Source organism: Grammomys surdaster, unplaced genomic scaffold (genome assembly GCF_004785775.1).
Source record: "Grammomys surdaster isolate TR1022 unplaced genomic scaffold, NIH_TR_1.0 274, whole genome shotgun sequence".
In the NCBI taxonomy this organism is placed as follows: Eukaryota; Metazoa; Chordata; class Mammalia; order Rodentia; family Muridae; genus Grammomys; species Grammomys surdaster.
In genome coordinates this window covers 551,157-563,320 of record NW_021604715.1, presented here as the reverse complement: position 1 = coordinate 563,320, position 12,164 = coordinate 551,157, and the positions used below count along the sequence as shown (strand labels likewise).

The 12,164-nt window shown below is 40.4% G+C and overlaps 1 protein-coding gene across 1 annotated transcript in view; it reads right to left on the bottom strand.

The window, feature by feature from the left end:
* Adgrg4 (adhesion G protein-coupled receptor G4) overlaps positions 1 to 12,164 on the bottom strand; it is an 80,436-nt gene that overhangs the window by 39,930 nt on the left and 28,342 nt on the right. The window contains exons 7-9 of the mRNA XM_028776901.1: positions 10,643 to 10,806; positions 8,813 to 8,945; positions 6,547 to 6,665 (exon numbers count right to left, since the gene is read on the bottom strand). Of these exons, the coding sequence (XP_028632734.1) occupies positions 6,547 to 6,665; positions 8,813 to 8,945; positions 10,643 to 10,806 (416 nt within the window). The remainder of the gene's footprint in view (positions 1 to 6,546; positions 6,666 to 8,812; positions 8,946 to 10,642; positions 10,807 to 12,164) is intronic.

The window sequence follows — 12,164 nt, the reverse complement described above, 5'->3', positions numbered from 1 at the left end:
ATGCATATACCTCAGCTCATATTATGAAAAACCAGCTATGTTTGGGAAAAGAAAACAATTTGAGTGTAAAATTCTCTACACCCCCTTCTCCTCCTCATCTCCCTTCTCCTCCTCCTTCTCCTCTTTCTTCAGCATCCTCCACAGCTGTCAGCAACAGTCCAAATCTCTCCCCTACCTCAAGCTTCCCACAACTTTATTCCTTAGGCAGGATTTTGGTTTTGTTTTGTTTTAGTTTTTCCCCCTCATCGTCTTTCCCCAGTTTTCTTCCTTTATTCTTTTTTATTTCTACAGAAGACTCTGAACTCATTGATGAAGTACAGCAATTTTAACCAAGGTCCTCTTCATCCCCTCTCCATTACCCCAATTTTCCCATGGCTTTTTTAGAAACAAGTTCACAAGCAATGACAGTGTTCTCATTGAGGAAACACAAAGGAAAGAAAGTGACTAACTTTGTAATTGCTCCTAAATTAATATTTCATCCCTGTTAATATGTATCTTACGATCCATTTGGAAACAGAAAACACAGACTTATGCCAGGGTGGGAAGGCAGGAGTGAGTGGGGGGGGAGAGCACCCTCATAGAGGCAGGGGGAGGGGTGATGGGATAGAGGGTTTCCTGAGGAGAGACCTGAAAAGAAGATAACATTTGAAATGTAAATAAAGAAAATATCCAATAAAAGAAAAATAAATAAATAAAAATTTAAAAAGAGAGAGAGAGATGGTTCAGTGGGTAAAGGCGCCAAGCTTACTGCCAGAGTTTGATCCCAGAGATCTACATGGGAAAAGGAAAGAACCAACTACTACAAGTTGTGTGTGTGTGTGTGTGTGTGTGTGTGTGTGCACAAACTATAATATAAAACTTTGAAAAGGAACTAAGAAAACAAATTACTGGTGGAGGAAAAAAAACTGTACACTTCTTCCCAGATCTTTCTACTGCTGTTATGAAATTGTTCAGGTTTTGTTGAAAATGGAAAAGCCAGAGCTGCCTAGTCATGATCCTTCTGGCTTCTGTGGTGCGACTTCACTTCACGCTGTCCCTGCTGTGGCAGAATGAAAGTAAACAACAAGCCGAGGGGAAACTAACTACTCTGAGGAAAGTAATTATAGACTTCTCATCTGGAGTTATATGCTTTTTAAGGGAAATTCAGTATGAATTATAGTCATTGTATAAAAATTCTAGGTCCCTAAGCAAGAGTGAAAAGGAGTCTTCCTTTAGAAATTGCAGACTGGATTCTTGTTGCTTGAAACATTGTTTCAGTAAATCTGCCAAGAATTGTAGCAATCAAACAATAAAGAAGTAGTTTTGGGTTTTTTTTATGATCCTCCTGCTGCACACACACACACACACACACACACACACTCACTTTCTAATTTAACACAGCGGTTAACCATAATGTCTTGTGTGTGTGTTGAGTGGGCTCAGCTGAGCAATCTTTTCTTGGGACTTCACAAGAAGTTGCAGTGGGATTGAAGCTCAGGCTGGACCCATCTGAAGGCTAGACTGGCCTGGAAGTTCCTTCTAAATCTAGCAGTTGATGCTAAACAGGTGCTAATCATCTGGGGCCATGAATGAAACTCCCTCCATATGTCATTTTTCAATGACTTGTGTCCAGAGGTGTGTTGAATCGAGCGTTTAAGCTTTTAAGAACCTAATTTGTAGCCGGGCGGTGGTGGCACACGCCTTTAATCCCAGCACTTGGGAGGCAGAGGCAGGTGGATCTCTGAGTTCGAGAGTTCGAGGCCAGCCTGGTCTACAGAGTGAGTTCCAGGACAGCCAGGGCTACACAGAGAAACCCTGTCTCGAAAAAAAAAAAAACCAAAAAAAAAAAAAAAAAAAGAACCTAATTTGTGAGTTTCTGGGAATTTTCATAGTCTGGTTGTTAAACACAGGCAATCATTAAGTTAAATAGAATAATTAATTAATTAATATACAAACTTACAATAAAATTATTAAAAACAATAAGGATTCTCAAAAAACACCATCTGCTAATTATTTGGAGATATTTCACTAATGTATTTTGGACTATTTACATCCATTGTCTCTGTGTGCACTCCTCACTGACTTCACAGGTCACTGACTATGTGTTTGAGTTTGTATTTGGATGAGAATATTACATTATGCAAAATAGCAAATGCTAAAAATCATTAATTACAATTCCCTTTGCAAGTAGAACTGGTTAGTAGATATTTCTCAGCATATCACTTGACTTCTCAAAACACAGTATCTGCATTCTGAGAGGAAGCACCCTAAATGAGAATTATCAAGAAAAAAGAATATCTATACTTCAGTCCTTTTAAACATTCACCCCTTTGCCTGCTTTTGGGGTGATTTTTCCCCTACTCAGTTGTATTGTCCACTCTTGATGAGAGGGTCTGTACCTAGTCTTATTCTAACTTGTTATGTGTGTTCAATATATATCCCTGATAGGCTAGCTCTTTTCTAAAGGGAAATGGAAAAGGAGTGGAACTGGGGAATAGGGGATGGGGGAACTGGGAGGAATGGAGGGAGAAGAAACTGAAGCTGGGATGTCTTATATGATGGAAGAATAACCATTTAAAAATTAAAACATTAGACCCATTATCGACAATGTTGCTATTGTCAAATTCTACCACTATAGCAGCCAGAAGCCAGGTCCAGTGAGAAGAGTGGATGATGTCGGGCATTTGGAGGATGAGCTATAACAGCAAAGCATTAAACACTGCATTCAATGGTTACTCATATTACTGCCTTCACATAGATTAAGATTCGAAGGCATAGAGACCATCTCGCCCTCTCTGGCTACAGAACTTGAGTCCTTTTGCATGGCTTTTTGCTACAGCCTCTGTAGCCTTTCATTGCTTTTCGCCATACAATTGGGGGTAAAATGGCAGTGCTTTGCCATCATTCTGCCATGACCAGGCCGGAGGGCGGGGGGGGGGAACCCTGAGCCTTCCACACGTTAGTAATGTATTCATCCCTGAGATCCACTACACCCCCTGTTCTCTGTCAATCACTTGCTGCCCTACCTGCCACGATGGTGGAAAATGCCAGCCAACTTCATCCTGGTCTGGCACATCCTTCAGTATCAAGTGAATAACAAAACCAGGGAACCGAACAGAATTCAGAGAACTTTGAAAGAATCCTCACTAGCGGTGCGATATAAGGAAGCTAAGAAAAGTAAGGATTTACATGGGAGAGCTTTTCTCCAACTAAGATATCTAATGTTTGTCACAAACATTAAAAAGGAATACAAATAAATCATCTCAATATGAGTTCATTTCTTTCCTTTACACAGTACTCATCCTTGTTAAGTTCCTGGCTTAAAAAGAAGAGGATTCCTCCAAAGGTAACAGTCTACTTTTCAGTCATATGCAGCAGAGGCAACATCCATCTGACTGTCCCCTTTCTCTGTGGCAATTTGTCAGTTAATTTTCTAAAATTCTCAACCCAGTACAGTACTTTTGTTCTTGCTATGGTTCTTTGTTGTCTTTTTCCTCCACAAGAGAAAATTCGATTAGCATGTCTAAAACAAATGTGTCACTCAGAAGGAGGGAGGTCAGCATGAGGCAGGCCCTCTGCCTCTCCTCCCACTCACTCCAGCCTGCAGCACCACCTCCTGTTCTGATTCATGATTCCCTGTCTAGGACATCAGAGTTGGGCTGACTCTTCTAACTCTGCCGCATTTTCTTTGCTAAAGATCTCAAATGTGAATCTTCCATAAGGAAGATTATCCAGAGAAGTGTTCTGCCTTCTGGCCAATACATAGAAGCAAGCCAGATGTCCTAATGTAGAAGAATGGATAAATAAACTGTCATATATCCAAGCAATAGAATACTAGTCAGAACTAAAAAAAAAAAAAAAAAAATGAGTTAGAAAGCCATACCAAAACATAGCGGAACGGGAATGTACACCGCCAAGTGCGGGAAGTCAACCTAGAGAGGCTACACATTGCAAGATTTCAACTGCATAACATCCTGGGGAAGACAAAAACCATGGAAACAATAAAAGGACCACTGTGTGCCAGAAACTGGAAGGGAGAACGGGATGAATAAATAAATGTACCACAAGAAGGCTTTAAGGGAGTGTGATTCTGTAGATGCATGTTGTGCTGGCTACTTTTATGCCAACTTGATACACACACACTAGAAATATCTGAAGGGACCTTAATTGAGAAAAGGCTTCCAAAAGGTCCTCCAGCTGTAGAGCATTTTCTTAATTAGTTGTTGATGGAATAGTGTCCACCCCATTGTATATGGTGCCATCCCTGGGCTGGTGGTACAGATTGAACAAGCCATGGGGAGCAAGCCAGTAAGCAGCATCTCTCCACCCCCCATGACCACTGCATCAGCTCCTGCCTCCAGGTTCCTGCCCTGTGTGAGTTCCTGTCCTGACTTCTGTAAATGATGAACAGTGACATGGAAGTATAAGCCAAATAAACTCTTTCCTTCCCAACTTGCTTTTTGGTTATGATATTTTGTTACAACAGTAACCCTAACTAAGATGCGTGTCATGCACATTCATACTTACAAGTATCCATTGTCCTGGTTAGTTTTATGTGAAGGTCACACAAGATAGAGTTATTTGGATCAATTGAGAAAGTGCCTCCATCACTTTGGCCTGTAGGTAAATTTGTCAGGCATTTTCTTAATTAGTGATTAATGTGGGATGACTCATCCCACTGTGAGTAATGTCATTCCTAGGCAAGTGGTGCTGGGTTCATAAGAAAGCAGACTAAGCAAGCCTGTAGGTATCTCTCCTCAATGGCCTCTGCTTCAGTTCCAGCCTCCAGATTGCTTTGTTGAGTTCCTCCCCTGGCTTCTCTCAATAATGGCGTATGGTCTGAGAGTTGTAAGCTGAAATAAACCCTAAGTTTATTTCCTAAGTTGCTTTTGGGTATGATGTTTTATCAGAGCAATGGAACCCCTAATTAAGGCACACACTGTGCAGTGTCAAGAGTGAACCCCAATATAAATTTTCAATTGGGCCAGGGTAGAGTCATCCACTGTAACAAAGCTAACTCTCTGGTGACAATGTAACAAAGCTAACGCTCTGCTGACTTTGTGGGAAGACTAAATGTGTTGCAAGCACACAGAGGAGCTCTGTATTGTCTTCACTGTTGCTGTTGCTGGGCATAGCAGAGTATTTCTGGAATCCTGTGCTTAGAAAGCTGAGGCAAGAGCATCAGAAGTTCAAGGCTATCATGAGCGACAGGCAGAGAGGGATACAGGCCATGCCTACCATGACTCTATCTCAAAAGACTAGATATTGCTATTAGCCTGCTTCTCCTCTAAACAAATAGATTTTATGAGAAATTCAAATCCTCTTCTCTAGACTGACCAGGACAAGAAGAGAAAAGACTCAGATTGCTAAAATCCAAAGTAAAAGTATATATGCTAGGGAGGAGAGGCACTGCCATCAACTGTAACTAAAAGATGGCCATGCAATCACAACAACATGAGGACATTGGAACCTTCATGTGGTGTCAGCAGGGATGCAAAATGGCTCAGCAGTTGTGGAAAGCATTTTGCAGTCCCTTCAAAGGCTAAGGATAGTGTTACCAGGTGACTACAGTTGTACTCTTCAGTATGTCCTCAGAGAAGATAACATGTCTACCGGTCATTTGCACTACAAATGTTCACAATCTCTCTACGAAAAAATAGCCCAATATGAAAACAGCCAAATGGCCAGCAGTTGATAACTAAATAAAATATAATAGATCAATTTATCACAATAGTATTCAACCATTAACAATGTAGTATGTAGAGGCCCAGGCTACAATATGAAGACACTTCACAAACATATTGAGATTCCTACAATAAGCAAAATTCACACAGGTGGAAAGTGGATCAGTGGTTGCCAGGAGCTATAGGGAGAGAGAAATAGAGGTTTTGTTAACAGGTACAAGGATTCTTTTTATAATGAAATGGTCCTTTGTACAAGTCTCCTCCACGAAATTCACAATGAGGGTTGCACAACTGAGTTACTGAGGAAAAATGCACAAGTAAAACAACCCACTACATCACATTTGCTAAATGGAGAACCTGTGAATATCACCACTGAAGAGGTTTTACACTACTTTGAAATATCAGGTCTTGATAAAATATTGTGATGTGAAATATTCATTAGAGCAGTTTTTTTCCTCTATAATTGATATGTGTCTGATTTGGGAGTTTTGTGACTGTGCGTGTGTTTTTGAAACAGGATCTCTCACCATGTGGCCAAGGCACTGGCCTTGAACCCAAGATTCTGCTGCTCCAATCTCCAAAGTGATAGAATTACACAAACATGCCACCAGGCCAGCCTCCTTAGAGTTTTTAAATATGGAAAAGAATGGGAAAATAATACTAAAATGTAAAATGAAAATCTGCAAAACAAAACATAGAAGTCTGATAGTCTTGACTCCTACCCTACTGCCACCTCCACCAACAAGCATCTGGCTTCTGAAATGGGGCTACCGTGAGGTAAATTGTCATTGAATTCTGCCTATACTCTTATTTACCTCAGATCAAGTAGGCAGATCAAGTGAGGAGGTCCCATGATATCTCTATGTGCATAAAACTGTCTTACCATCGCTTATGGTGATATTAGCAAGATCCACAATCTTATCAGGGAGTCCTTGAAGCAACTTGCATTGCTTAAGCCTTGGTTTTTCCCATTGACACTTGCCAGTCTGGATGCTGATGGAACTGCAAAAGATAGAATAGAGGACTAAGAGGAATTATCTAGTGTTCTCGTGAAGGAAACAGACAAGGATAACCCTAAGGGAAATGGTACAAAGGCTCACATCTATAATCTCAACACTCAAGAGGCAAGAGAGTCACCATGAGTTCCAGACCAGACTGGGATACAGGGTAAGACCTTGTCTAAAAATTAGTAATAATTATCATTAACTAATTAATCAATCAATTAAATAAGAGCAATAATCGAAGACCTTTCCATGCCTATGGCATGCTTTCCCATGTCCATTTCTAACCTTTAGGCTTAAATAACATAGATGGGCACATAGCTTGTGTTGGAGCAGGGAGAGATTTAGCCCACCAAGAATCAAGGAAGAGACTTTGCCCATGTAGATATAACTCCTTTCTATTACTTTCCTCTCTTGCCTCTTCTTAAGAGACACTCCTATTGGAATACAGTCTTATCTCTACATAATAAATGTCTCTGATTAAGGACTTTCTGTAGTGCATTGTCCTTTACTATCAAGGCACACCTTTGCCTCATTTACTTCAGGCCAGTTCAAGTCAGCCAGTGCATGCACTGAGTGCCTACAGACTCTAGGAATGGTAGTAGAGGACATAGACAAACAGGGCAGGGTCTTGACTATCACCAGGAGCTTGGAATTGAATGGTCCTATACTCTGATTTATACAAAATATGAGAAAAGTTTATGTGAAATGGAATCCATCAAAACACCACACAAGACCTTCTTTCCTTTCTTTCTTTCTTCCTTTCTTTCTTTCTTTCTTTCTTTCTTTCTTTCTTTCTTTTGCTTCTTTCATTGGTTCTTTCTTTCTTTGTATGTTTGTTGTGGTAATGGTGGTAAATTTTGATTTGGGTTTTTTGTTGGAGTGTTGTCTGTTGTTTGTTTGTTTGTTTTGAAATAGGGTTTTACTCTGTAAACCAGGCTATTTTGGAACTTCCTAAGGAGTGCTAGCTGATCTTAAACTCACAGCAACTCTCCTGTCTTGGATCTTGGAGTTACAGGTATGTAAAGCACTCATGTCTGGTTAAGGAGAACGTTCAGCATTTGAAGTGAGCTGAGCCTGGCACGGAAAGGATTTATACCTTCCCTGCTGCCACCAGCCAGAGAAAGAGACACACGGAAATAGCCATCATGTCTCCAATAGCAAATTATCTCTTGGGCTATAGTACATGGTGAAGGGATGGAGCCAAGCAATGACAGGAAAGGCAACCTGCTGTTTTGATGACTGTGTTAGAGGTTTGCACTTCATTCCTTAACAAAAGTCTGCCATGTAGCAGCCAGACTCCAGAAACTCCTGCTGGCAGCACAGTGAATTGGCATTGGGGAGTAGTGGACTGTGAGAAAGCATGGAGACAGCTCTAATGTAGGCAAGAGCTAGGAAAGAGCTTGTACTAAGGAGCTGGCTACAAAGGAGAAGCTCCATGCAAGCTCCCACCAGGACTGCCAAGGTTGCTTGCTTTGTTGACTCATTAGATGTAAGCAGGGGTGGATACGATACAGGCAGAGATGTGGCTTTCTACCAGTGCTTTTAAGCCTCTATCAAAACCTGCTGCCCCTCTGTTCTTGCCCATTTAAGTTATTTGGCATACACCATTAGCAGCAGAGAGTAAGAAACGAAGGCTGATGATTTAAAAAGGGAAAATGATCAGCTGAACAATACAAGAGTGATGGAGTAAATTATGATGGCCCATCCACGAGGCAGCAGCTCGGGCTGCCTTCGAATTGATCATTAAAACGATGAATGCAAAACATGGAAATGTTTGATAAACTATTGAATGAAAGGGTAAATTACATTATTGGTATGTAAACCATGGTTACCGCTACAGAAAAACTTAAAGGCATACAAAAGAGGGCTAGATTAGGGGTCAGAGAGAGGCCAAAAAAAAACCCAAAAATAAAATAAAATATGCCAACCTAAAAGCAGCCATGTTGAAGTGGCTGGATTGTTGGTGAGTTTTTGTCCTCACGAAATTTGTATTATACTATATGTTCATGTTTAACTCTAAAAGGTGAAAGAGAGGAAGAGGATCGGCAGTAGGGGAAAAGGAACGAGACTACAAAAGGACATAGAAACAAATGGAGCTGACCTCATTACAGGTAAACTAGCACTTGGAACTTGACAGATACATACCAAATTCTTGTGGCGTTCCTATTCTCATTTTTAATGCACCTTTCTTGGGCTGTCTCAGTAGGGTCAGTTAATGGCCACTTATAAGTCCCTTTGTATTTTGAGGGTGTTTCATCTGCTTCACATTTTCCTGGCTCTACAGAGAAAAAAATATATGCAACATTTCAAGGGCAAAAGGCACTTAAAAGTATCACGAACATCCATTATGACCCATCATTATTACCCTGCGCACAGCCATCAGCAAATACAAGAGAAAACTATTTCAACCAGGACATTTAAACTAAGCTTCATGGAAACCAGTTTTCAAGGCAGCCTTTGTTTAAATAAGCCTTTCAGTATAAGCTCACGTTTAGTCCTTTCATTAGAACCCCACCCATGATGGTGGGGAGCTCCTTTTCCCCCACTTTAAAAAATTCTTTGACAATTTCAGACATGCATATAATGAAATTTAGGAGTTGTTTGTAAAAGTGCTATAAATGCTTGCATGGGGGAAATCAAACCACAAAATGGGTACTAGAGTACCAAACACATCTAGAGCTTCTGTCTGCCGATTGATTGTCTTTCCTCCTCAGAAGTATGCCCTGTTATCTCTTTGCTATGTAAACACAGGAGACTGGGCAGGCATCCCTTCCCGTGTCAGTCATCTCTTTAATGGGCTCAGATGGATTTGGTTTCAGTAAAATCAACATGCCTGCCATGAGCAATATAGCCAGGACCATGATGTCTCTGCTGATGGTGCTTCCCCAATGAAAGGTTACTGAGACACACTTTTGATACCAGGCTTTGTCATGTTAAGAGAGATATTGTCTAGGCTAAGTCTATATGAAAGGGCCTGGTCCTTACAGTGTGCTTAGACATGTTTTCCTTAGGTGGTGACAGAGTGACCCAAAAAGTGACTCATACAGGTCTGTCCAGTCTTCTCTATGAATGCAAGAAAATCACATCCTTCTCTCTTTCAGGACAGATTGATTAGTGTCATTTACATAGTGGGTTCTGCCTGTGACCTCCAGTCTTCTCCATCTTCATCCCACTGTAACCTTGTACATCCACAAGCCTCTGCTATTTACTTTGCTTGCTGCCAAGGACAGTTCATTCTAATGCTGGTGTGTTAACTCAGTTTTTCCAGCCATCTACTGGGGAAAAGGAACAAAGCCAGCAGTGATGGGCAGGAGGAGGGCTGCCCTGGTAGACTTTCTCTTTTACCACTGCAGCTTTCCTAATTAGAAAAGAAAAGGTTCAGGAGGGAAATCTGGGACAGTTCCTAGATCATTTCCTGAGATGAATAGGTTGGTTGAATCAGTCAATAAATTAGCAGTTATCTATAGGGCACGTATTGTGTGTAATGACGAAGCTCACCATGTTTCCAAGTTTTTAAATCAAAGAGGCAATCCCTCTACACTACTCATAGGCCAGTCACTGCTGATAGTCACGGCTGACCAAGGGTCAACTTGTAGTAGTCCGTTGTAAACTCTTTGTTGCTCTATTCATTTATAAGCCCTTAAAGGTAGACAAGTCATGAGGACATGTGAGCATAAGTTTATGTGGAAAGATGATTTCTCAGCTATGCATAATGACTCACACCTATAAGCCCAGCACCCACCACTTAGGAGGCAGAGGCTGAGGTAGGAGGGTTTCGATGAGTAAAAGATTTTCTTGGGTTACATAATAAGTTTCAGACCACCCTGGGCTACAGAGGGAGACCTTGTCTAAACAAACAAACAAAAGACTTTTCTTGTCTTTGAACTTAAGCATCCATACAGTATATTTATTGTGAGTTTTATAATTTAAAAATAAAGGTGAATTCATACTGAAATGCCTTGCCAAAATAATTACCTAGCTTTTCCACCACAACCTGGTCAGACTTTACCAATAGAGTCAATTGATCCTGTGTGAAGTTCCCGTGTGTGAAGTTCCCGTATATTTTATTTCGGATTCTGCTGATCAGTTCCACAGATTGTAAAGAAGAGTTGGCTTTTATAATGACCCAAGAAGCACAACTACAAAACAGAGCAAAAAAGAGACACTAGTCAGGTCAACAGAGTACAATTTGGCCAGTGCTGCTGCAATTCTATAGACTTACCATTGTTGGTAGTCTGTAAATACTAAATATTGTATAGCCACTAAATGATAGCTGTTGAACAATGATGAAAGCATGTGGAAATAGTCTGATAAATTTTCTTACATGCATCCAAAAAGGACAACTCAAGCCTTATTTTCAAAAGAATGGTCCACAGCATTTGTACTATGTTGAAATTGCCTCGCCAAGAGATTTCTCTAGGAGTCTGTAATAATTAATGGGGAAGATGGAGTGCTCAGGAGTTATTATTTCAGAGAAAACCTTTTATTGTTCTGGTCCTTCAATTTATCCATCATTACTGCAATAAGGCAAATAGGTACATGCCCAATTAGTCTATACAGAAGTGTTCTGCTGAAGGCTGAGTCCTATAAAGACTAATGGTGATGTTAAAATTGCTAATATTTGTGGAGTTCTTGCTCCATATATTTTGATTCATTTAATTCTCACAACAACCTTCTGAGATCGTGATGTTATCATTCCTATCCTACAGAGAGGAGAACTGAGATTAGGGAGATAACCCTTCCTGCAAACTCTACAAAGTATGTTTATCCATTAATACATAATAAAGACTAGAGGTGTCATTGACCTTAAACTTTACAATATGGCCTTTAAAAATTCCAGATTACTCTAGTATTCTAATAGAGAAAACATTGCAAATTCACAAACTTGCCTACACCTTTATTTTCCATTTTTCATTTTAAAATACAACTTTTGATGAACATGTTTACTGAGCATCCATAGAATTACTGGAAGTTAGATGCCCTTGCCTTTATGTCACACTTCTCAACATGGCAAATAAAAAATACCCTATCCTCCCCTGACCTGTAGTTGGTGAATTAAACCCCATTCATCCTACCCCCTTTGATTCAACCTACTTCTTCTCCAAGTTTATATTTCCACTGTAAAGAAGACCCTCCATTGCAGCTGACACTCAAGCCAGCACCTCGGACATCAATAGCTTCTTCCTGAGTCTTCTTTGACTGTAGATAATTGGTTCTCAACCTCCCTAATGTTGCAACCCTTTAATACAGCTCCTCATGTTGTGGTGACCCGCAACTATAAAATTACTTTGTTGCTACTTCATAACTGTAATTTTGCTACTGTTATGAATTATAATGGAAATACCTGATATGGAACCCTTGTGAATGAATCCTTGAACTGTCCAAAGGGGTCTCTACTCACAGGTTGAGAACCAGTGTTCTATGTCCTTCATGGTAGGTATCAAACAGACCAGGAATAGCCATTGTCCCAAGAGGAGCTTGCCCATTAGTGTGAACA